This window comes from Chenopodium album, chromosome 27 (genome assembly GCF_948465745.1).
Source record: "Chenopodium album chromosome 27, dcCheAlbu1.1, whole genome shotgun sequence".
In the NCBI taxonomy this organism is placed as follows: domain Eukaryota; kingdom Viridiplantae; phylum Streptophyta; class Magnoliopsida; order Caryophyllales; family Amaranthaceae; genus Chenopodium; species Chenopodium album.
Genome location: NC_137860.1, coordinates 21751888 through 21778989, shown reverse-complemented (window position 1 = coordinate 21778989; position 27102 = coordinate 21751888). Strand labels below are relative to the sequence as shown.

At 35.7% G+C, this 27102-nt stretch overlaps 4 protein-coding genes and 1 pseudogene across 4 annotated transcripts; 2 read left to right on the top strand and 3 right to left on the bottom strand.

Annotated features, from left to right (window-relative positions):
- Positions 1-3392: 3392 nt before the first annotated feature.
- On the bottom strand, positions 3393-5214 carry LOC145621101 (protein trichome birefringence-like 42). The gene is made up of 4 exons (XM_081675835.1): positions 4763-5214; positions 4494-4668; positions 4192-4376; positions 3393-4037 (listed from the first exon to the last, which is right to left on the bottom strand). Exons 1-4 carry the CDS (start codon positions 5212-5214, stop codon positions 3527-3529), a joined length of 1323 nt encoding a protein of 440 aa, XP_081531961.1. The 3' UTR covers positions 3393-3526.
- A 2727-nt stretch (positions 5215-7941) lies between these two features.
- LOC145620209 (F-box/kelch-repeat protein At3g23880-like) lies at positions 7942-11715 on the bottom strand. Its single transcript, XM_081674840.1, has 2 exons — positions 10318-11715; positions 7942-8169 (listed from the first exon to the last, which is right to left on the bottom strand). Exons 1-2 carry the CDS (start codon positions 11598-11600, stop codon positions 8118-8120), a joined length of 1335 nt encoding a protein of 444 aa, XP_081530966.1. The 5' UTR covers positions 11601-11715; the 3' UTR covers positions 7942-8117.
- Positions 11716-12612: 897 nt separating this feature from the next.
- LOC145621006 (F-box/kelch-repeat protein At3g23880-like) lies at positions 12613-16551 on the bottom strand. The gene is made up of 2 exons (XM_081675746.1): positions 15077-16551; positions 12613-12984 (listed from the first exon to the last, which is right to left on the bottom strand). Exons 1-2 carry the CDS (start codon positions 16402-16404, stop codon positions 12981-12983), a joined length of 1332 nt encoding a protein of 443 aa, XP_081531872.1. The 5' UTR covers positions 16405-16551; the 3' UTR covers positions 12613-12980.
- A 7966-nt stretch (positions 16552-24517) lies between these two features.
- Positions 24518-25021, top strand: LOC145619773 (protein FAR-RED IMPAIRED RESPONSE 1-like). The gene has a single exon (XM_081674468.1). It carries the CDS (start codon positions 24518-24520, stop codon positions 25019-25021), a length of 504 nt encoding a protein of 167 aa, XP_081530594.1.
- Positions 25022-25039: 18 nt separating this feature from the next.
- On the top strand, positions 25040-25964 carry LOC145619772 (protein FAR1-RELATED SEQUENCE 8 pseudogene; annotated as a pseudogene).
- The last annotated feature ends 1138 nt before the right edge of the window (positions 25965-27102 follow it).

The following is a 27102-nucleotide window of genomic DNA, read 5'->3' as shown; positions in this document are numbered from 1 at the left end:
TTGTGCTGTAGATGTGGTCGTGTAGTGGGTGTGGGTGTGGGGTGATAAGGGGGTGTTAGGGACCAGATTGTGGGGATGATATGCTTAAACTCTGCATATCAGTAAAGGGGAACATGTTCTCCTGAAAAGTGACGACGTGTACGTCTAGGGATTATAGTATTGTTAGAAAATAGCTTATAGTAAAGATAGACCCGATGATTAGATGATGCGTAGTCTAGAGTGGTTTGTGGTGTAAGCTCATGAGGTATCATAGAGACAAGATTAGGATAACAAAGGCAACTGTAGGTGGGAAAATGATCATAGGATTGAGTCCTATAGTATAGGATGTTAGTTGGTGTTTAATCTCCCAAAGTCATGGTTGGTAAGATATATAGAGGATAAGCCACTATTAGGACAACGTAGACCCAATGCAAAAGAGGGTGGTAAAGAAGTATGGAAAAGCATAGTTCAAGCCATGTTATTAATTTTGCGTAAAATATGCTCAGATTTACTGTTCTGAGGAGAGGTGTGAGGACATGAATAACGGAAAAATTATCCCATTAGTAGCACTAAATTGTGAAAAGGTGTCATATCAAATTCACGGCGTGGGCATTGTCACTTTGAAACTTTTTGTTATTTTGTTCAAATTTAGTTTTGACATATGCCCTAATTGGTGAAAAATAAAGTGGACTTCAAACTTGTGTTTGAGAAGCAATGCAAAAAATCATCAAGGAGCACAAACTAATATTTATGACCCAATTTACTGCGAATTGGAAAATTCCATAAATCACCGTCAATTATATCAAAGGAGAGAAAGTTATACTAGAAGAAGTCTTAAATGGAAGACGAGTATGTATGCCTAATGGATATGAGTAACAAAAATGAGTATCATGTCCTTTGTTACAAGTAATAAAATTATACTTTCTAAGAAAATTGAAAAAAAAAATGCTTTAAGTAACCAAATCTATTGTGCTAAGTTGAAGGAGATATATTGTAACTATGACGATATGATGATGTACTCTTGTAGCGGAAGTGAAGAATGTTGTGATTCCGCCTTTCCAGCAGTGAGTGAAACTAGAATTGTCCCCATACGAAGGTCATTCACTTAAAAAAAAATTTCAAACTTAATAGAAACAGAATTACCACAATCAAATTTCCGAATATAAATTAAGTTTCTGATAATGTTTGTTATGGGTAATTTTTAGACTCATCGTCTCGACGCACGACAGGACGCATGTCCAAAGGGACGATGAAACAGTGAGCGCAACATATTTCCCTCAAAACACGGGTTGACCAAGTCTCAAGGAATATTCAACTTAGGCAGTTTGCTTCCCCTACTTTGAAGGGATTTCTTTTCAGATAATCAAAGAAATATCAAGAGGATAGACACGAGACCAAGTCAAGAAACGGTCCCCTATTATCAAGGAGGACGTTAAAGCATTTCCAACGGCTCTCCGTCCAACTCAGTTAACCTAGCTCGTTTGAGTATAAATAGCTAATCATTTGTATCATTTAGCATCATATCACTCACTACTACTTAGCACTTAAACTCTAAAAGCTCTTAGAATATTGTAATCATCAGTTTGTCATAGTGAATCGGTGGTCTTGCACCCACCCGCAATTTTTCCCGCATTTGGGTTTTCTACGTCATCAAACACCTTGTCTTTTATTGCTTTATTTAACGTTTTCCATAGCTTATAACTCTAGCCGTTGTACGTCCCAGCCTTAGGACGCCCTTTGGCGAAATTTGGCATAAACAATTTGGCGCCCACCATGGGGCCAAAAACGATTTTGGAGAGATTATGCTTATTAAAGAGAGAGTGAAAATGGATCCCTCCCTCTCCTTTCCTTTCCTTCTCTCAATTCTTTATCCAAACGAGAGAGTTTGTCCCTCTTCCTTTCCCTTACCTTTTTTTCCTTCCATTTTCTGCTATCCAAACAAAGTGTTAAGTCATCTCATAAATCCAATGTTTTTAGAATTTTCGATGTAATTTTTTTTTTAATTTCTTTGCTAAAAGGTTTAGGTTCTTTTTTTTTTTTTAAAAAAAAAAAGATAAAGTATTTGAAGAGAGCTTTTGTTCTACTTGGGTTATGCATGCTCGACATTATGACATTATTCTCAATCTTGTTGTGTTGATGGTTTTATGTTCGGATTTTTGTGTTTGGCAACACACTGATTCACAAGTAAGAGAAGAAAATGTAAGTATTTTTATTGCCTAATGTTGGTAAAATAGCTGTCGATTCCAATGACAAAAAGAGAAGATGAAAGGGAAAATACTTGACTAAAGATCTCATACTCACAGTCGTGCCGTGGAACAATAATGCACTGCCTTAGAAGCGAAATACGCCACCACCGGTACAGGTTTTTTGATGACGCACACCCCCCAAGTTTAACGCTACTCTCCTTCGTAATTCGTGTACCCGAACCCGAAGAGTGGAATTACTCAAGAACTGTTCAGATCTCAAAGGGTGGGTTTGTGTTTTTTTGTGTTTGGTTTTTCTCCTTTTTTTTCTTGAAAAAGAACGTCGAGAAAAGTAGCAGTAGTAGTATATTTATAAGGTCTCCAAACAAAAAAAACCTTATAAATATAAACTTCCTCTTTACTGCAGCCGTACACGACCGTGTAGAAAAAACTTATCCGCAGAAGTACAAGGTCGTGTAGAAAAGAACACACGACCGTGTAGTCGGGTTTATATGCAAGAGCTATCACACGATCGTGTAGGAGAGAACACACGGTCGTGTAGTCGGGTTCATATGCAAAAGCTATCACACGATCGTAAACTATTAGACACACAACCATGTATCAATTGTTGCGAAACGAGTCTACAATCAAATGAGAATAAATATCTCCGGTTGCATTACCAACTCCAACACCTAAAATTAGTAGACATAAAGTTGTTATGGATGTTACGCGCTGGCCACGAAAGCCTCCCCATACGTAGGATTTTTGAAGGATACAACACGTTTCAAAATTTGATGAGATACCACCTTAATTTTTTGAGGACCATGGAAACCTCAAATAAATTTAGCATACTTTAAGCACCAATATTGTAATTATATTAGGCCACTTTAGAATATGTCAAAAATAAAAAAATTGTCTTCCAAATAGAATATTTCAAAATAAAGGGCCACCATAAAGAATTTCCCAAAAAATAAAAGAAATATAAAAGTTTATTTTTCAAAGGAAGAAAAAAAACTTTTTTTTATTTTTTGAGGAAAAGGAAGAAAATAACTACATTCAATGTATAAAAGTTGATAGACCACTAAAAACACATAACACAAATCTAACAACTCTCACATGTTTTAACTTTTTTTTTTTTTTTTATCATGCATAAATCACAATAATTACTAAAAGGAAATATATAAACAAATTAGTATCACCTTTTATTATATAAATATATATAAATATATATAAAGAACAAAATAAGTATTATTTTGTAGATGAGAGTAGTTGTAAACAGGTTAAAGTTGAACCTTTGTCCAACTTTTCCATCTCACCTAAGCCAAGAACTGTTCAAAAAAAAATGTCAACCAAAAAAAAATATTCTAAGGACTAGTTCTAACCCCTGAAGTATTAAAGAACAGAGAAGCATAAAGTAATCTATTCCAAGTATCAGGCAATCCAGGAAGACACCAATGACTACAATCAGCATATCCTGTTAGACTATTCTCAAATTTTTTGATCATTACTTTCCATTGACTGCTCCTATAAATTGAAGGGTGTGCATCCCTTCTATATTGTGACAATTTTGTGATATTCATGTACTTCACTTGTATGTTGTTCACCCCTTCTATCACCTTCTTAATGACCGGAAGGAGTACATCAGATCTTTGCGCGACAGACTTCAGAGAGTCCTCCTCCAGAGGTTGGGTTGCATTGTAGCACCAATCGTCTGAACTGTGGTGCACTGCTGATAGGCTTCTGAAATATACTGATGTATTGTTGGAATCGACGTTGCTGTTGATCCATGTTGACCATGTTGTCATGGCTCGTTCGTATGCTAGCTCTATTGGCATTTCTTCTACTAACTTGCCCTCATACTCAAACAAATCCCACCTGTAAAGTAAAGAAATGCCATAATTTTATTATGAGACCATAATTGGATTGCTGTACTTGGATTTTCTTATCACTCGATCTTAATAAGGGTATTTTAAATTTAATCATAAATGCTTCTTAGTATATGTGACAATAGTTGAGCTAGCTAACTTACGATTTCATTTTGCCACCGTGAAGCCACCAGTGGCCGGAGTTGAATACCATAACATCAGCTCCTTTCCATTGAAACGAATTCGGTGATAGCTTGTCTAGCACAAGAACTTTGTGACCACTTACATGTTTTTCAATAAACTCCACTAGAAATGGACTCCAATAGAATTCAACAGTACAATTATAATCCTGCATAAAAAAAAAAATAAAAAAAAAAAAAAAGAATAAGTCCTGTATTAAACAATATAATAAAGAAAATATTTTCATTTATTGTTCTAATGTGACACTTTAGTCTGATCTTTTTACCTTAGCTTTCAAAAACTTATAAACTGGACTTTCTGCACTAACTTCAACACTAGAAGAAGGAATGGAGGAATACAGAAGACAAGCAAGAGACATCCACATGTTTCGGTTTAGCGAATCTCCTACCAAAATCACCCTCTTGTTTCTTAATCTTTCTAGCATATCTGTTCCATTGAACCTACCAAAATAACAGTAAGTTGCTCAACACATAATTCAAGGTATATGAACATTATTTAGTTCAATTAATAGAATAAATACTTTGAACAACTTACAATGGTATGTCACAACCCTTAGCTTCCCATCTCCACCTCTCATACTCGAAATCCGGTCTCCCATTCTTCCTGCAGCTCATTTTCTCCTCAATAAACGGGCACCTAGTTGAATCATATCCAGGATCTTCATCTGGCAAATACACCCACCTCCCTTCAAACATGTTACACTCTTTATCAACCTCCTCAACTACCTCGACAACATCTTCATCTGTCGAATTCAGCTTATTCTCCGAACTAATAACTGTAATATTAAAATGCTCCAAAGGCTTGATCACACTAACAGTAGCATCAGTTTCATCCAACGGGACGAATTCAACCACAGTACTCCGTTCAGCCATAAAACTCGTATATGGGTTCACCTGATAGGCAAACAGAAGCAGCATGGTGAACCCAACAAAGCTTCCAGCCGCGAAATACTTCCATGAATCATTGACATTAGAAACAAGCTCCATGACTAAATTTGGAGATCTTTCGGAGCTCTTAATTAATGAGCAGTTTATATTGTAGTTGGTATATTATTTTTGTACATGTAGTAATAGTGTTAGAAATATAGTAAAATATATTATAAAACTCTATCATTTGAACTTCCACAAATCTATTTTAAAATATCACTAAGATATATTGTTATCCTAAATACAAAATTATAAGATCTATAACAAAAATATATCACAATAATATATTTTTCTATACTATATTCCTAACGAGTAGCTAACTAAGTCAGTCAACTTTGTAAACTACAGTCACATGCAAATGCATTAGCATGTGAAATATGATTAAGTTAGTAATTTCAAGACATAAATCAAATATGTTAGGCAACCTACTTTTTTATAATTTTATTAGATTTGGGATGTAAGTTTGTGCAACTACTCTTGAAAACGTTTTTTTTTTAAACTTAACCTTAAAGAGTAAACGGTACGGCAAGACAAAAGTTTGATTCGTTACTGCTTTCTAGTACAGTACACCGTTTTTTTTTTTTTTTCCTTTTTACAGTAAATAAACTAGAAATAGATAAATTTGCTGTAGATCGGCAACTTAATTAGATTCTCCCTTATCCGACTTTATTGCTGAATATCCAGCGTCTTTTTACTTTGTTAGGCCTGTTCTTTTGAGCTTCTGGGCAGAGCAGAGCAGATTTCAGCAGAGCAGAGTAGATTTCAGCAAAGCAGAGCAGAGCAGATTGAAGCAGATTAAAGCAGAGCCGAGCAGAGCAGAGCAGATTTCATTATTATTATTATTATTATTATTATTATTATTATTATTATTATTATTATTATTATTATTATTATTATTATTATTATTATTATTATTTTTATTATTATTATCATTATTATTATTATTATTACTAATATTGTTATTATTACTATTATTATTATTATTATTATTACAATTATTATTACTACTACTACTAATACTATAATAATAATTGTAATGCTTTATTATTGTTATTATTAAATATTATTATTATTATTATTATTATTACTACTACAACAACTACTACTACTATTATTACTATTATTATAATCATTAAATTTTATTATTAAAAATAATAATTATTAATAATATTAGTATTATTAAATATTAATTATATTATTATTAATATTATTATTATTAATATTATTATTATTAAATATTAATTATATTATTATTAATATTATTATTATTAAATATTAATTATATTATTATTATTAAATATTAATTATATACTTCCTCCGTTTTCTTTTACTTGCAACACACCTTTTAAGCACGCAGTTTTAGGAGATGATTAGTGAGGGTAAACGAGCGATTTTATCAATATAATTTTTACACGAAAATTAGAATAGAGTTAAGTATCATTTGTAAAAATTATAATGAAAAATTTGTCCATTTACATTACATAAACCAGAGCTCAAAACACGTGCCACAAGGCTGTGTTGCAAGTAAAAGAAAACGGAGGAAGTATTATTATTAATAAATATTAATTATTATTAATAAATATTATTTATTTATTTATTATTATTAAATATTAATTATTATTATCATTAAGTATTAGTTATTTATTATTATTTTTATTAAATATACATTATTATTATAATAATTCAATATTAAGTATTAATTTTAAGCAGAGCAGAGCAGATTGAAGCAGAGCAGAACAGAGCAGAGAAAATTTCAACAGAGCAAAGCAGAGCAGAGCAAAGCAAAGCAGATTTCAGCAGAGCAGAGCAGCTCTAAAGAACGGGGCCTTACTCGTACTTCTCAGCTTAAAATTCGTTGTCAATCTTGTCACATTTAAAAGCGTATAATACGGAATATGTTCATGTGGTTTTTATTTTTTATTTTTTATTTATTTTTTTTTAACAAAAGATTCATGTGGTTTTGTTATTTGTATCTATCTATCACTTGTACAATCGATAATCATTATCGCCTTGTTTATAAGAATAGAAGAAATTTATTTTTCTCATTTGCAAAACAATAGAAAATTAGGGGTACTAATCAAGTTGAGCAGTTCGAGAGCAATTCGAATTAACTCGATCAAAGATCAGTTAACGCTCAATTCGAATATGGCTCGACTCGAGACGTTAACGAGCACGAGTTGAACAAACTCTCACTTAACTTGATAATATGTTTTATTAATATGTAATTAAAAACAAATTTAACATGATTAGCACCACTAGGAGATATTTATCTTGCTCGCATAAAACGGACAAGTATGTCAAATAAATGGATAATTACAGCACAACCATTTGTACTACTTTACTTTTGCTACAGTAACTTGTAAACAATGAGAGTGTCACACATAATTTATTTTGCTTGATTGAACAAAATGAGCGAACTTATCGAGTAAATTGATAATAAGAACAAAACTAATATGCTTCATTCATGCAAATGAGCAAACTAAGACTTTTATAAGGTAGAATCGGTTGTATCTTGTATGGTGAACAAAATGAACGAACTTATCAAGTAAATTGATAATAAGAACAAAACTAATATGCTTCATTCATGCAAATGAGCAAACAAGACTTTTATAAGGTATAATCGGTTGTATGGTGAAGAATGAAGACATTAAGTAATGCATGATAATCCGTACTCATGGCACCGCAGCTGAAGGCCGTATGTGACTGCTCATCATTTATTAGTCTATCTTATATTATATATTACGAAGTACTTTGTATAATACTAACAGCAGCTGAAATATGGATCAATACAGTACAACAAATTCTTACAGGTTTTTTAAGAGCTTGTCATGTTTAATTACATATACAGATATAAACTTACAACAGTACATGCTGGGCGGAGAGGGGGGTGGGGGGTGCTATGACACCGGAATTTACATAATATGTGTGTACATATAGCCGATTGAACTTGACTGTTACACTGCTCAGTTCCGATAATCCTCACTCCTTAATAACATAAGCATGTTCATGTAACTCCTGATGAAGACATACAAAAGTAAAAGTTAATTAGGACAACTGAACTGATTTTATTAATGAACTTTGGACCAAACTCTTTTAAGACCAAAGATGAGATACAAATCAAGGCAATAGAAAACAGTGAGCCAGCAGAACAGCACCATTATGACAAAACCCCATCAAAGGTAAAAAAACAGAAGACACAGTACATAAAAAGACAGCATAAGTTAGGCAGTGCAGAAAATTTAAGACACAAGTGCAGGGCATGAAGGGAGTGAAGAGCATATAATGACAACAATAGCCAACCCTGACAGAATTTGTTAAAAGGCACTCTATATAACTATAAAGTGATGTGTAATGTGACAACTGTAGTTCATGCAATGGATGACTTCATACAGATTAGTAGAATACACATATGCAACCTAGGGAGTACACAAGGAATTAATAATCAAAGTAGACTAACCCTACCACTGACCCATCACTACCACCTCACCACCACCGCCACCTTAAGCACTGCCACCACGCCACACCGACCATCCCCTACAAAATCCCATGTAATTTCTACGAGTTCTACCCAATCTAACAACCCACCCACAAAACCCCACCTTAACCCTACCATAAACCCATCTCAACCCTTGAAATCTACCGGAAGTTCACCTAATCACCACCCCAATATAACAACCCACCACGAAACCCTTTCCCTTTGTTTTACACTTTTATCAAACAGCCCCTTAGTCTGTTAAAAATGAAGTTGGATGAGCTAAAATTTAATGACATGACCTTGCATTTGAGTTAGAATGCTGCAAATCTTTCTAATTTCTATCAATACAGGCATAAAATCACATTTAGCAAGTAGTAAAGATGAAAGGTAATCACAACAAATACCCCTGATAACTTGAATGAACCAAACTTCAATGTACTATTTCTGTAACAACATCAATTTGCATAGATGAATAGCTTCAGAAATTGTCAATTCATAAAACAACTCTCTTTAATTGGCTACTTCAACTAAAATAATCATGCTTGCTAGCTTAGTTCTCATCCTATCCAACCCTAATCTTACATTAGTAATAAATATGGCCTTCAACACATAGAAAGTTTGAAAGACAAACAAACAACTTCAGGATACACAAAAACAACAGTGGACATTGATCCAAATTTAAAGACTATATTCACATTATATCAATCACAGATTCACAATAACAAAATTAACAAACAAAGTATAGGCTTTGCATCATAAGCTATGTTACATGGACTCGGGTACCCATGTCCAACACGGGTATGTGTCCAAGCATCCGACTTGGCTATTTTGTGCAGAAAAAAATCCATGATTTTGAACCAAAAGTGACGTGTTCAAGTGTCATACCCATGTCCGAATGTCGAGGGTCCTACATGGGTACTTGAGGTGAAATTAAGAGTCCATGTAACATAGATCATAAGCCTTGGGTATTGATTAGACTATAGGTAAGGAAGGTAATGGTTCCTGTTGCCTTTATTGAGGCTCACCTAATTAACTACAAGCCTTTTGTTCTTCTCTATCCAACTAATTACTCTGATCCTCTCTGTATTTGCTCCTATTGAATACCTCAACCCCCCAAATTAACTCGATTGAAGCCCATTTTGACCACAAATCTCTCTCTCTCATCTGTCAGCATCTTCATCTCTTTCCTTTTCTAAACTTTTCTGCAAATCCAGGTGTTACTTTGTGTGTGTGGAAGCTTTTGAGTGCTACAACGAAGCAGGGGAAGTCCAAAAACAATGACGAAGCGTCATCTCCATTGGTGACGGTGGAAGATTTGTCTAAACAATCGAACCAAATAAAACAACAAATAAACAATAATCATACCCAGCAATTGAACCACATTAAACAACAGTTACATTCTAAACAAGGTCAATTAGCAACCTACACCCTCAATTTGAAGAATAAATCCCAACAACAAAGCCATAAATACAATTAACACAAAAATCTAATTTTTTTTTACTGTATTTAACTACTAATTACTTCAGTTGAAATTCGAATAGAGACTTTGTATCACTCCTTTGTAAATGAATAGCCAAAGACAACATTCTACTGATCATGACATGCGAACGCATTAAATAAGTAAACATTTTTTTTTTTTTGAAGAGATAAATAAGTAAACATTTATATAGTAACAATTCAAGATTTACCTATATTCTAGTGCTGTCAATCTATTCCCCACTTTCTTCTCCACAGGGAGTTTCCTGCAACGCAGTGCTCGATTTTTGAATCTGAGAAAGACCAGGCTTTGGACATAAGTATCCACATAATTTGGCTCAAGGATAGGCAGAGCAAGATTTTTCAAGTCCTGATTGTTAGGATCCCATGAAATCCAATTTCCAACAGACGTTGTCACCGCAATTTTACCATCCCTGGCAACCATGGCACCTAATACTGAACCCACATTATCTCCTATGTGAAAATCAAGAAGCTTTCTCCAGGATTTTGTTATACCATACTCTTCCATCACCCATACATTACCCGTATCACCAGTACACGAAACAGCAAGCTTATCCTCGACTAACTTAACCGACAACAAAACAGCACTGGACATCGGATTTGGCAAAAGAATCTGACTAAAGTCCTCATTAGCAAGATCAAAAGCCAACACCGTTTTAAGAAAAACATCATTAGGAAGTTTCATCTTACACATCCAATGGATAACCCCATTCACAAACACCCCCCTACGATCGAGAAAAAACTTATCACCCTCAACACAAGATTTAACAGTCCTCCAATTACCCTTACTAAGGCTACAAACATCAGCATGAAAGTATGTATAATGTTTCTCCCCAATTTCCCACTTCCAACACACCCTCACCACCTTATAATCCTTAGAACTCGAATCAAAACCAAACCCAATTGTAAAATTTGGCAAATTACAACTTGGAATACCTCCATTTACGATTCCAATATCTTGTGAAATAAAAGATGGCATTAAGGCTGGTAATGGGAGGGTAAAAGCTTTTCTAATTGAAGGGTTCCACAAAATCAAAGGAACAACACCAAACGACGAATAATCAAAAACACAAATCAACCCATGACAACAACCAACAATCAAACCCATACAACCAACAGGAGAATCAATTTCTACCCAATTATCTAAAGGTTCATCAACATTATGCAAAAACAATTTACAAGGAACACTATAAAGTGTAGTAACACCATTTTTTGAGGTGGGGTTTAATTGATGTGATAAATGAACAGAAATAAAAGATGGATTTGTGATTAGAGAATACCATGATTTGCAAACAGACATGAATCGAAGTAATGATGCAACTGGTAAGCGTTTGAGGATTTCAATCACCAATTCTTCGGGTAAATTGGGGTTTGATTTTGGGCGATTTCTTCTGTGGTAAACCCGAAGATGAAAAGGGGGTTTATTGATTTGATTTTGAAATTCATGGATCTGATTTTTGTGTCGTTCAGCCATTAATGAGCAGCTCTGAAGCAGAATTTCTGAGTTTTTAGTTCAAACAGAAAATTGAAGAGAGTGTATAGGAAGTTTAATGTTTCGTACTTTCCCCCATTTTGATTTTAATTTTTTGTTTTTTTGAGGATTGTTTTTTTTTAAGTTGACTGTCACTATTCATTAAGCAACACGGCGCAAGGCACAACCGCACAAGCTATCAGGTTATTCGGGTCCCAATATTTCGAACAACAAGGTTATGGGATGGGCTTAGCCGCTTAGGGACAGCAATGGATTGGATCTGGATCGGGTCCTAATGTTACTCCGTTATCTGTCTACATTAATTGTTTCATCTTTTTTTTTTTTTTTTTCTTTTTTTTTTTTGAGAGACATTAATTGTTTCATCTGGCGGAATGTAATAGTTGATTTCTATATGTGTAAATTATTTGGTAAATAACTGGTAGTAAAATGATTTGGACAGAGTAAGGAGGTTTTGAGTTAGTTGAGGTGGCTCTAAGATGGTGATCAGTTCAAAGAAATTTAGTTATTTCGAGAGAATTTGAGTTTTTAGACTGGTTAGACAAGGAGACAATGGTACATCCGATGGTATTGTGGGTGAGCAAAATTTCTTGCATTCATAATCGATGACATTGGAATTTTCAGTACGAAATGGAAATAGGATCCAACGGTTCCAATTTCAAATAATAACATTCTCAGTTATTATTATTATTATTATTATTATTAAAATATAATGCGGTCGGTTTTTTTTTCGCTGAAGTTGTTACACTTTCTTTTTTCTTAATTTGTCATGATGATTTTTTTTTTCCCTTGCCTGTTGCTTTGACTCTTTTCATGCTATTTTATAATGGCTTGACTTTTGTTTTAGGATTAGGAAAAAAAAAAAAAAAAAAAGAAAATAATTGTCCAACTTCAAAATCACAAATATTGTTCATTCCTAACAATAACACAAAGATCAGACTCAATTCAAGCTAAGGAGATTGACTGCCTAGGTCAACTAAAAAGCTAATAAGTCATACTTTGCATAGTTTCAAAATGTTTTGAGTTTTAATATACAAGGTCATTTTAGTTTAGCCAACTCTGCTATAGATGCTGAGAGCCTGAGCTTCAGGCTTGTGTCTATGCGATCATATGCAATTCTTCGGCTGGGATCAATGTAAGGGTGCTAAGAGATTCAGCGACTCTCATCCGATTCTTGCAGACTACAAAAGACATCAAGACAGCCATCCTCTGGGCAATGACGACCTCTGTACATTCGCTGCTACCTTCCAGAGATTTACCATTTTCATAGTGGACAGGCAACAGGTTCTTGAAGACCACCATACCGCAATTGCATGTTGTACTGTTACTCCTTTTCTCTCTATAAATTTTAGACAAGTTTAAGGTTTATCTGTTGTCAAAAATTAAATAAATAAATACATAAGTGTTTAGAATAATCAAAATTTCAGACATTTTGCTACTGTAGTAGGTTAAAACTTCTCACAAGATAATTTATACCAGTACAACCAAAACTCATTTCCAATACCAAAGTACTTGTATCATATTTCATTCATCTCATTTTACCTTTCCTATTTTATCAAAAAAAAAAAGTCATATGTCCAAAGTTGCTCACAAGTTTCTTACATAGAACTTTGCTCTAGTTGGTCATATGTCTCAGAATCAATCTTTCAATGAGCCAAACTCAAATAACTGAAGTCAGTCACAGGCTAGGCTCATTATCATAATCTCTGTTTAACATGTAACTATGTAAGTACCATAATCCATGTCGAATTGTCAACGATTGATTGTCCATTCTAACTGAAACTTTTATTGACTTATGAGGTAATCAACTACGATAGGACCTAATTCTAATACTTGTATATGGCTACACATTGTCCAATTGCCACCCTAGGCCCATTAAATTGCTCCCTTTAGTTAAAATTTTGTCATCTTGATCACAATTTCTGCTCACCTGTAAACAGATTTCACAGTTTATACAGCAAAAGGTAATCCTATCAAGAAGATGAGAAAAAACGACCAAGTACGCCTGCTCAAAGAAAGAAGTACACTTTGTTATACCCATGGAGAGTTAAGTATGTTGCTAGGTGATCACTAGATGAAAGATATCATGAACTGAAATATATCAAGAATGATGTTGCCATGAGAATATTGTAGATTGCAATGAACAACATCATGTTTTCCTACTTATAAACAAAGCAATTATGACCGTGATAGACATCAGAATTACGGTTCAAATATCAGAACCATTTAAGTTACCTCTTAAATGAAATTTGAACTGTAATTCTGATGTCGTAACATTATCAGCTTCTACCTGATACAATTATTGATATATTACATCCCTCTTTCCATCATTGAGAAGACTACAGGTGAACAGTAAGCAGAAGATACAGGTTTCTAAAATGAATTTGTAGTCCAAACATGTGAACCACAGCCATTAAAATCAAATGTTACTGACTAATGCAATTATATCAGATCATATTAAGCTTTGATTAGTAGAATTGCGACAAAATAAGAAATAGGGAGGGCCTCCTCTATCTACAATGCAAATCAGAATAGAGTAGAGAGTATCAACATGCATCTAGCATCTTACAAGTTGCACAGAAAGCCTAGAAAATTACAAGAACAAGTAAAACACAACCGTTAAAAGGTTAGGACGACTACACCAAATTACCTAGTCACTGTTATCTTCAGTGATGTAGCTGTCCCAAAATAGCTAGGCTTTTCAACTACTAGCTACATCAGACGCTTCCAACTTAAATAAGAACCATTGATCATTTGATGATTCTATAACCATCTCACAATTCATCCCTATGTTTATTATTTTCCCAGACTCATTTGGATTTTAGAGCTGAACACTTAAACATATCATGAATTTACCATTGCATAATCCTACTTATCATTCACATACATAAAAATTTTACACCACCATTCTCATCCATCGTCTTAACACAACAGCAACTACATTCAGACCCTCTCTTTCAAAAAAACTATATCCAGACCCTCTTACACTCCTATGACAGTGGTTTATCACTTCATTCGGAAAAAAAAACTAAAATCGATTTGCATTGCATCGAGGAGATACTGATCTAAGGTTTTGCTCCCCATTCACATACAGAATTACACACTTCCCCTCCAGACCCTCATAATCAATTGAAGAAAAGCTAAAATAAGATTAAAGAATTTTTTTTAGAAAAAAGTATTATGTTAAAAAAAGAAAAGCTGTCCTGTATTCAGATAATCAAAATTACAGAAGCATCTGTAATTTTCATGAATCCTTGTTAGTCAAATGAGCATCGGTAAATACAGAGTATAATTTCATAATCTAAGTAATCAAATATGAGGTTTAATCCAGAGATATAGCAGACTTAACAATTACAGCTGTACAATCAATTGAAATTCAGACTAAGAATTCAAAATTCCCTATGTCCTAGAAATGGTGCTTACTGCTAACATAGAAATTAATGCTTACAAGACATACTTACATTGATAAAGATTTACCCTTGTCATCTTTCCATACTTTTTTATGATTCTGCTTCACACCTGAATAATCTTGCTTCCCACCAAAATAATCTTGCTTCACACCTGAATATTCTTGTGAACCTTGTCGATCACTTTTGCTATTTTGCCCAACCAAAAATAAGTTCTCCTCATAAGTATCTACATAGTCAATGGTAGGAGGTAATTTTGTCTCGAGACACTTAATTTGTTGCAGATTATGATCATAGGATAGCCAACCATCACGCACAGTTTTTACAACCACTTCATGATCGCTGATCACCAACACATTCATATCATTCTTAATACTGTCATAGAAATTAACACTGAACAACTTTACCCATGATGATTTCACACCATAATTCTCCATCACCCACAAGTTAAAAATATCATCTCTAATATGTATTACCCCCAGCACCTCCTTGCCATTCCTAGGAACCATGACAACCCTCAAGGTTCCATCAGGAATGTTCATTAACTCTTTTGGCAACATTATTTCGCCGAATTCTCCATTTCCCAATGCGAGTGTCCATATCATTCGATAAACCCGATCATTAGGATCAGTATCCAAATTCACATTCAAATTACAAATCCAATGAATCACCCCATTCAAGCACATTCCCCTCCATCTAATAGTAGTAATAGAATAGGGTACTCTAGTCGACCCCAAACAATTCCATTCACCATCACTAATATCATACACCTCAGAAAGAAAACAAGTCCCAGTATAACCGATTGAATACGACACTCGAACAACCTTGTAAGAACACGAACACGAATCAAACCCGAACCCGAAAATCAATTTGGGAAACCCACCAGCAGTATTTTGCACTTCAATAAGAGGGAGATCAACAACTCGGTGTTTTTTAATTGAAGGGTTCCATAAAATCAATGGTGATGTATTCTGATACTTATCATAAAAATTATATAAACACAACAAACCATGAGCAGAAGATACAACAAAATGGGATCTTTTAAAAGGGAAAACCCTAGTAAATTCACGCATCAGACTATCGGAATCATAAGCAAAGAACATAGTATGATTAAGTTTGCTATGAATATCAATGGGTTTTTTGAAAAGCAGAAATTTCTGGGATTTTTTCGAATTGAAAGCTGCGAGAATTGACATGAAAGATGGGGAAGTAAGGAGAGAGAACCATGACTTACATATACAAGTGAATCGTACCAGTGATTTTAATGGCAGCCTTTTCAAGATTTCGATTAAAACATCATCGGATAACGATGGCGGTGGTGAAGGTTGTTGTCCAGGAATTGAGCGTTTTCGGGTTGGCCATTTGATGGGTAAGTTATGCATGATTTTTGGATTGATGATTGAGATTTTGGGAGATTTCAGGGGAATTTGTGAATTTAGGGTGGGAAGAAGGTGAAGGCAACCTTTGTAAAACTTTTGGAGAGTTCTCGGAAAGTAGATGCTTAAGGACTAAGGACTAAGGAGGCAAGAGGACTAAAGTGGTGGACTTTTTTTTTTTGGTCGTTAAAGAGATTCTAATAGATTAATTAGGGTATGTTCTCATTGACTGAAATAAGCTGAACTGAATTTATTAAAGCTGAACTGAATTTATTAAAGCTGAACTAAATTTATTAATTAGTGATTTTTAACTACAAATAAATGATCTTTGATTATTTATTATTATATATGTGTGTATATACAAATATACATACTAAAATATTTAAGAAAAATAAACTATATAATTAAAATATTTATGAAATATATATTAAAAATATGAAACCCCAAAACATTTTTAAAACATATACTTGTACTTCGTAATATATAAATAAAAAAAATAAATATATAAGTGACAAAAGAACACAAAACACTTTTTAAAAAATTCTCAAAATGAAAAAATAGAATTAAAAAAAATTATAAAAAAAATAGAGCAAAGATTGGGTCGGTCTTATTTAAAAACTAACTTGATCCTATTGTTAATCCTAGCTCGTCAAATAATGAAATATGGTATAATAGTCATTAAGTAAAATAATAATAATAATAATAATAATAATAATAATAAAATAATAATAATAATAATAATAATAATAAAAATAATAATGCGTTGTGTCTGTTTAATGGAACAGTGGAGTCTGACATTTTGAGTAATCCGAGTGAGGTCGCTGCCCCTAAACTCATGAAGAAATTGGCAGATATGTATTTCACAAAGATTACCGCTTCTGCAGAATCTGCTTATTCTTTAACTCCTCGACAATCAGCATTGTGGAAATCTCAGCAGGGTGATCACACCTCTGCTTGGCTTCGGGCGGTTCCTATTTCGGGGTTGGGTCAGACGATGAACGCCAAGACTTATCGATGTGTGTTGTCCTATCGGTTGGGTGTTCCATTGTTCTCTATCTCCACGTCGTGCTCTGCTTGTTCGAGGGTTTTTGCTGGAGATATTTTCGGTGATCACGCGGTGTCTTGTGCTGGTATTGTGGGTATTAAACATCGGCATAATGTTGTTCGGGATACCCTTGTTGATGTTTGTTATCGTTCTGGGATTTCAGCGAGAAAAGAGGTTGACATTGGGTTGGCTGGAGGGAACGACGAGGCCCTCAGACCTGCGGATGTGTTACTTTATTCATGGGATCGTGGTCGCGATGTCTGTGTTGATTTGACAGGGTCTTCTCCTTTGACACAGTCAGGGCTATCTGACTTTATTCCTGGGCGGGTTCTGGCTGATGCTGCTCATCGGAAGCGGGTTAAGTATGAAGCTCGATGTCAGGCTATTGGATATGGTTTCATACCCTTCTCCTTTTCTTCGCTTGGGGAATTAGAGAAGGAGGCTGTTGCGTTACTGAAGCGGATTCAGAGGTTCTCGACGACGCAAGACATTGGGGCTCGTGCTGCAGCTCATATCTTCACTAGGGTAGGTTTTGCTATAGCTAGAGGAGTGGGGGCCCAGATTGTATCTCGGCTTCCCACTAATTTATTGTAGGTTGTATGACTTTTGTTTTTGAGATATAATAATAATAATAAAAATAATAATAATAATAATAATAATAATAATAATTATTATATCTCAAAAATAGACAAAGTCATATAACCTACAAAAAATTAGTGGGAAGCCGAGATACAATCTGGGCCCCTACTCCTCTAGCTATCGCAAATCCTATCCTAGTGAAGATATGAGTTGCAGCACGTACCCCAATGTCCTGAGTCTTCAAGAAAATTTGTATTCGCTTCAGCAATGCAATAGCCTCCTTTTATAACTCCCAAAGAGAAGAGAAAGAGAAAGGAAGGAAGCCATATCCAATTGCTCGACAACTGGATTCGTACTTGACCCGCTTTCGATTGGCCGCATTAGTCACTACTCGTCCAGGAACAAAGTCAGATAGTCCAGACTGTGTCAAAGGAGAGGACCCTGTCAAGTCAACGCAGACATCGCGACCACGATCCCAGGAATAAAATAACACATCTACAGGTCTGAAAACCCCGTCGTTCCCTCCAGATAACCCAATGTCCACCTCCTTTCTAGCTGAAATCCCTGGCCGATAGCAAACATCAACAAGGGTATCCCGAACAATATTATGCCGATGTTTAATGCCCATAATACAAGCACAAGACACGGCATGATCACCAAAAATATCCCTAGCAAAAACCCTCGAACAAGCAGAGCACGACGTCGTAATAGAGAACAATGGAACACCCAACCAGTAGCACAACACACAACGATAAGTCTTGGCGTTCATCGTTTGACCCAAACCCACAATAGGGACCGCCCGAAGCCAAGCAGAGGTGTGATCTCCCTGCTGTGATTTCCATAATGCTGATTGTCGAGGAGTTAAAGAATAAGCAGATTCTGCAGAAGCGGCAACCTTTGTGAAATATATATATATATATGTCAATTTCTTCATGAGTTTAGGGGCAGCGACCTCACTAGGATTACTTTAAATGTCAGACTCCACTGTTCCATTAAATAGAACCAACGCGTCCTCAAAGGCTCGTCCAAGACCGACAATGTCAGCATGTCGTAGAAGTTGTGTTTGCAAACTAGCAGACTGCAATCGAGAAGCAAGAAAAGTATAGTGACAAACATCACCTGCAGAATAAACACCAAGCCCTCCAAACGCAAATGGTAAGGTGGCAAGCTGCCACTGCCAATCGCCAAACCCATGCCCCAAAGCAGTAATAATACGTTCCAAAGAAGATCGAAGAGCCCCATCGAAAGTGCGTTGAGCCGCCTCAAAAGTACTAGGAGGACAAGTATGCAATGCAAAGTAGAGTTTAGAAACTCCAGTACATGCCCTAAGTAACAACAGCTCACATTGAGGATCATCCAGCATAGCGACCTTATCCATAAGGGCAATGGTCTTGGTCACTCTCTGCATCACAAGCTCACCACTTAAACCAGAATCGGAACTAGCGGGACCACCAAGCAACTTAACACCACCAAGCCTGCTTCTAGGGTCTTCTATAGGCCAGAAAACTGCAGTCTTTTCCACGTTAAGACGTAACCCATAACGAGGTCCTTCCTCCATAATCAGTTGCGGAACCTGCCCCACCACCAACGTGTCACCAATAATCGTGTCGTCATCTAAATACCAAGCCTGAAGACATACATCAAAAGTCTCTCTGATTTTACACACTAGGGGTTGTAAAACCAAAAAAAAAAAGCAAAGGACCAAGGGGATCACCGTACTGCACCCCTTGAGATGACCATAAGGTTTGGTCCCATAATAATAATAATAATAATAATAATAATAATAAATAAAAACAAAAAGAAAGTTAGCTTCGAGCTCTAGATTAGAAAAAGTGAGGAAATAAATAAAAAGCTCCAAATTCAAATATAGTCAACGCGCTAGCAGTGTGATAGCATGCAACAACTAGCTAGCAAAACGGCCGCAACAGTTACAACAACTACAGATCAGACCTCAATAACAGCAGACAGCCATATGTAGCATTAAACAACAATAACAGATAGTAGTGGTAGCAAACATCTAGCAGATAGTAGTGGTAGCAAACAGCAGAGCTGTGGCAGCTAGGGATGGCAACGGGTCGGATCTGGACTGGGTCTGGATGGACCCGGATCCAGATCCGTTTTGTATCTGGGATCCAGATCCGACCCGGATCCGTCGGGTCTAGAATATGAAGACCCAGATCCAGATCCGACGGGTCCACGGATCCGGGTCCGGGTCCAAAACGGATCCAATATATTTTGCCTAATTTTTTGCAATAAATGTAATGTTTGGGTCAAAAAATTTATTTTACATTTCCGTTGGGGGTTATTAATTTCAACCTTAATTAATGTTATACACCTAATCTAAAAACACAAAGTAACTATCTTATACACTTATATTTTGTAATAAAAATTATAAACAACGGAAAAAAGTACGATACTACATATACGATGATATGTTCAATATGAGCATCCAAAAGCCATCTCTTGAAAGGGCTAATCTATATCACTACTAGCAGCATCAACATTTTGAATAAAGAAACAAACAATTTTTTTTTAATATGTAAAATAAAAAACGGGTAAACGCATTTGGATCCGGGTCTGGGGCCAGACCCGGATCCAGATCCGTTTTTGTCAGCAAGACCCGAATCCGACCCGGATCCGTCGGGTCTAAAATTTGAAGATCCAGATCCGTGAAAAACGGATCTGGATCCACGGATCCGGGTCGGGTCCAAATCCATTTCCATCCCTAGTGGCAGCAAACAACAATAGCCAATAGTAGCGGCAGCAAACAACAGAGCACTGGCAGCAAATACCAGTAGCAGCAGTCAGCAACAGACCACAGCAGTAGCATAAAAACAGCAGTTAGTAGCAACAAAACAGCATTAATAGTCTGTGAGTAGAACACTTCAAACTAGCAAAGGAGATTAATTTCTAAATGAGGGCATCAGTAAAAAAAAATCCCCCGCCCTCTAAGAGAAATTAGGAGACTCGACCATCATTTGCAGCTTAAAACATTACAACCATAATGCATAACAAGCTACAAATTAAACAAGCAGTAAATTTCCTTTGCTGCTGAGTTGCTCGGAAAGCAACTTTGAATTTAATTATGAAATCTTCAAAATTCTGGCAAAACAAAAAAAATACTCAGAGTAACATGATTAAGGTTATTCTTAAAATTCTAGCTCATAATTAACCTATCATATTTGTACAAGACGGGTTAAAGGCTAAGCTTCAAAAACCTTTGACACCACTGACGACTACCGAATGCCTATATCAAATTAATAGAACGCACTATTTTACATGTACAGGAAAATTGCCATAACCAAATATTCCAAAATCAATCTATATCATTTTCAGAAAATTATATGGAAAAATATACTTAATATCTTCATAAATTCATAAATTCATAACAATATAACTGAAACCTATCCCGACCATTCACTGATTTAGCTATGTAAAAAGTCTTACACCTTATTTTCGAACCCTGTAGCTACATCTGACTATAATTCTAGACAAAAGGAGCACTTGCAATACATAACATTATAATTGTAATCACCCTAAACACCCCTAAACACATGTCTCTTCGGCTTAACTACACCCTACATGTTGTATGAACAGGGGTTTTAGGCACATAAATGCTAACATGGTGTAACATGCATAATTATCCTAAGATACATGCTATCAAACAAAGGTGGAACAAAAGCCAAAGAGAGAGAGAGAGAGAGAGAGAGAGAGAGAGAGAGAGAGAGAGCACCTGACTGCAGATTCGAGTCAAATTTGAAGGTTAGAAGTAAGGTTTAGATACTAAACAATCTTTAACAAGATGACCAAGTTTATTACACTTCCAACTATGAAAAATAATAGAGAATCAAGACATAATATGTCAGAAGCAGAACATATGAGGATGTACAAGATCATACGTTTCATAATCTAGAGGGAGCATCAATTATCATAGCATCAGGTACGATATATGACAAAAAATAAAAGGCAAAAAAAATCTTGATTATTTATATCTCACTGTCAACTTCTTAACTGTGAATAATTTCTATGAACTGATTGATACTTACATTTTTCATTTTAACAACATTACTATCTATTTTGCAAAGGAGAACAAAGAGACATGTACATTTACTCCAACATATCCTGAGGACTGAAGTAATGAATTCACAAATGTTAGTTATCACTGTTTCGAAATTGCAGGATTGACAAGATTATTTGTTAAAAAATGATTGAAGATGACTTACACATTAATTCAAGAATAAACATTAGGGACACATACATTTGAATATAGCTAATAGAAACTAGAAACTACCAACAAATTCCCAATAAAAGCAATCAAAACAAGTAATGCCCCTTTAATAGCATTCAAATTCGACTTCCTAGAATATATTAAAACCAGAGTTGAGTACTATAACACAACTCTCTTAAAGTTAAGAGACCAGAATGCTTCAGGGGTGGAAAACACAAGAAAGTAACTGCTTAAAATGATAAATTAAATTATAAATCAATGAGGGAGCGAGAAGAGAAGCAAACTTACAAGCATAGCAACCAATTTTACATCTGGACTCCACACAGCTATTATAATTCTCACCTTCTCTCCAGATTAAGTTTGAATCTCTTTTATAATTCCCTAATCTCATTATATGCTTATCAAACAAAACAAAGGACATAAAACCATGTCAAAAAAAATTAAAAGCATATAATAAGATCACAGTCACATTAAAAGTGATAAAATAGTCATAATTTGATTATTCTTTAAAATTTTGGCTAATTCTACAACTAGCAGTAGCTTCAAACAAAATTATTAGTCATAATTTTATATAATTGGCTATAAAAAATTATAAAAATAAACTATCCAAACAAAACCCAAAAAATTGCAGACATATGCATACAAATTCCAAAATATGCAAAATTAAACTCATACATTCCTCTTAGAAATCCTAGATAGATTAAGAAGAACTTTTGTAATTATGACTGCAAATCAGTAATCCACTTGTGAAGAACCTTGAGTAAACTGACAAATAAATTACCCTAGATTGTGAAATTGATACACAATGTTTTGGCCTGGATTGTGGAATAAACAAAGTAAAATCAAATTATATACTACTCCATATATAACCATACTACTAATAACTAACTAGAACAAATACCAAGGTACTGAAAGGGCGAGCCCCCATTTATCTCCGAGAGAAACGGTTTTTGTTTATCTCATGTTTATCTCATGCACTTTTCAGTGCCACATAGGCAGTTGTTCAATAAAAAACTCTATATTAAAAGTGGGACCAAATTTGGGTTAAGTAACGGCGTTAGTTTAAAAATTGACGGAGTTTAGAAGCTACTTGACCCCCAATCCCCAACATATTTTTAGAATCGCATTTCCCCCAAATCGCATTTCCCCAAAATTACTCTAGAGGTATTGTCATGGTTTCGCTCTGTATGTAGATCTGGCTGAAGGTTGTTGGTCGGGCCTGCTCCGCAGCGGTGTACCTGTCTCATAATTTTTCTTCTTCGAATGCTTCTCCGAGAGAAACGGTTAGTTTTATTTCGCTTTCGCAGTTCCAATTTGCCCGTAATTTTCCTCCATTGGTCGAATGTGTTGAGTTGTGCTCTCTATATAGCTTAATTACAAGTATTTATGTTTCATTTGGTAAATTAATGACTGTAATATTTGCTAATTCTGTTCTAATTGGATTGTAGCACTGTTGTTATGATATGATTTCTGTTGTAATTGCTTTCTATATTTGTTGTTATGAAATGAATTCTGTTCTAATTGGTTTCGGACCGATTAGTTTCTAGTTTTGTTGGTATGAAACGAGTGATTAGTAACTGTGATTGTTGTTTGTTGAAGTGTAGTTGGCTAAAACTGTTAAGCCCCATCACTGACATTACCTGTTATGCATGTACTCTGCATTTTATGAGTGGATACATTATGCCATTTTTTTTATGTGCTAGTAGTTGCTTGATGTCATGTCTGAAATGGAAGAAGATGGAGTAGTTCCTTTAGGAGGGAACTTTGAAGAGATTGGTACCTTGGTGGAGTGTGCTGTAGGTGAAAATGAACAAGAGGTTGATCCCTTGTTGGACATAGGTGTAGATGAAATTGAACATGAGGTTGGTTCGTTGTTGGAGGTAGGTGTAGATGACAATCAGCAAGAGGGAGCAGAAGCTATGAGTGCAGAGTTTTTGGAGAACATTACCCTCTCTCACACCAAAGAAAATAACACACCCACATCTTCTTTCAATGACAAAACTAGGAATACACCCCAATCCCATTCCCCAACGCATACGGTGAAGTCATTGCAAACCCTTGTTTCCAGTACGGAGGAGATCGTGGATGCAAATGTGGACCCTCCTAAAGTGGGAATGCTATTTAAACGTTGGGAGGAAATTGAGTTGTACTACAAAATTTACGTGGAGTAGTGTGGATTTGGGGTGAGTAGGGTGCAAGGATCATACACTACTACAAAAGTGAGGAGGGCAATAACTTGGAGGTGTGAATGTTGGGGGTCACCGGATATGAGAGCAAAGCGTGATGCAAAGAAAAGGGCTAAGTTCATGGAAGTCAGGGGAAGCGGAGCAAATGTGAAGGGTCTTATTGGTGAGAAAGAGCTTGATCAAGGAAAACGTAAATCTAAAAAATGTGAGTGCCTAGCTAGGGTTTATGGGAGTATGAACAGTGATGGTTTATGGGTTTTGAGAACTGTAGTCTTGGAGCATACTCACGATCTCTCCCCTACCATGGCAAATTTGGTTAAAGAGTATCGGATGAAGAAGTTGACATCAACGGTTCGAAGGAGGTTGGTAAATTTTTTTGAGCAAGGTGTAACGGTTACTCAAATTCGTGGTTGTTTAGGGCTTGAGAACATACGATTGCCTAGCGTAAAGGATCTTCAACACGAGGTGTATAAGCAAAGGAGATTGAAGATGGCCGGTGGAGATGCACAAGCCATGATGGCATATTTTGATTATATGCAAGCCGATAACCAAAATTTTTACCATGCTCATAGGTTGGATGAGTAAGGTCGCTTAAAAGATGTAATGTGGGTCGATGCTAGGAGTCGGGTAGCTTATGAAGACTTTGGCGATGTAGTTTGCTTCGATGCCACATATCTCACAAATGAGTACGAGCTACCTTTTGCAAACTTTGTAGGAGTTAACCACCATGGGAAGACTATCTTATTAGGATGTGCCCTCATTTCTCATGAAGATTGTGATACCTTTCAATGGGTATTTGAGCAATGGCTTTCTTACATGGGTAATAAAGCTCCAAATGCCATCCTCATTGATCAGGCAGCAGCTATGCGAAAGCCTCTAGCCGAAGTTATGCCTAATACACGCCATAGATGGTGTATATGGCATATTATGAGGAAATTTCCCGAGAAGCTAGGAAAATGTGCATTGTAAGTATTTTCTATCATTTTTCATGATCATTCACTACATAAAATATGGTTTACATCTGTCTTGTATTCATTTTTTCTGTTATTAATAGCTAATCCAATTCCAAAGGCTGAATAATGGTATATTGCATGGTTAACTCATTGCCTTGGTTATGCAAGAAGTCATGTGGGTACATTTTTCTGTTCTGGATTCCTACAGATTATCGCTGACTGATTGGTTGTCTGAGTATGTTGGACTGGTGATTATGCTATAGCTCTTTCACAATGTTCATTTTTAATTTTCAGATGATATTAAGTACTAGAACTTAGTAGTGTTAGGGTATAAAGTCTTTCCTGCTTCTGGCAGTGCTTATATTAGTGGTTTCATGGTCCTGAATCATATCCTTAATTATGCAGTTATGCAATTCTGTTCTGTGTTACTATGTGAGATTAACTTGTCATATAACAGGTACGATGAATTTAAGAATCCTTTGAAGAATGTCATCTATGATAGCTTTACTGTTGAAGAATTTCAGAGACGATGGTGTGATGCAATGCAGGCCTACGAGCTGGAAGGCAATGACTAGCTACAAGATCTTTTCTTAGAGAGGCACATGTGGGTGCCTGCTTATATGAAAGAGTATTTTTGGGCGGTATGAAAACAACACAAAGGGTCGAAAGTATAAACCGTTTTTTTGATGGATTTGTGACCCGTAAAACCAGACTATTTGAGTTTCCAGAAAAATATTGCAAAGCGATGAAGAAAAGGGTTGAGGATGAGCAAGATGCAGATGCAAGGGATTCCAAGTACATCAGACGGCTTGTTAGTGGATTCAAAGTGGAACGATTTTTCCAAAAATATATACATCGATGCAAAGTTCCAAGAAGTTCAAAGAGAATGTGCAAGGATGATGTATGTACAGATTAAGGAAGAGAAAATTATTAGTGATGTAGAAATCCAATACTTGCTTGAAGATAGCATTTGGATTGTTCGTGAAGGTTGTAATGAAGAAAGCATCACTATTTTAAGGAGGTTTTATTCTATCACTTTTAATCCAGTTACCAAACACATTAGCTGTGATTGTAGGAAGTTTGAAAAGGATGGGATCCTTTGTAAGCACTGCATTAGAGTCTGGGATCAAAACTTTGTGTATGACATACCAGCAGAATTTGTTCTCGATCGGTGGCGCAAGGATGTGCCGAGGAAACACACACGTGTTAAAGTGGCGTACCACGATCCTACTCAAACCATAGAAGCTGTACGATTCAACAAGCTTATACCAGACCTTGAGGCTTTGTGTGATGAAGCCTCTGCCGTTGATGATGAGACTTGTGAGGCTATTCGTCAAGCGGTACGCAAGATGCGTGCTGAGATAAGTGAGCGCCGTGACAAAAAAAATGGCTAATGACGATCCCTCTGTTGTACCAGAAACAAAGGTCCCGTCTTCTGAGATAGGCTCTTCAGCTCCAGTTCCACCCCATGGCACTCTAGGGTCTGTCTCAAAGTGTGGTAAGGTACCAGCTAGCTGTAGCAAAGGTTTGGGTAGTACTGCAGATGGGGTTGATGGAGAGAGTCCTCGGTACCTCATTCAAGATCCAATTATTAAAAAGAGGCCTCGAGGTCGTCCAAAAGGGTCAAGGAACAAGACTCAAGCTGAATTAGGATACAATGTAGGCAAGGGTAAAAACGAGGTAACTTAGTTTATTCGACCTACATTCATAGCT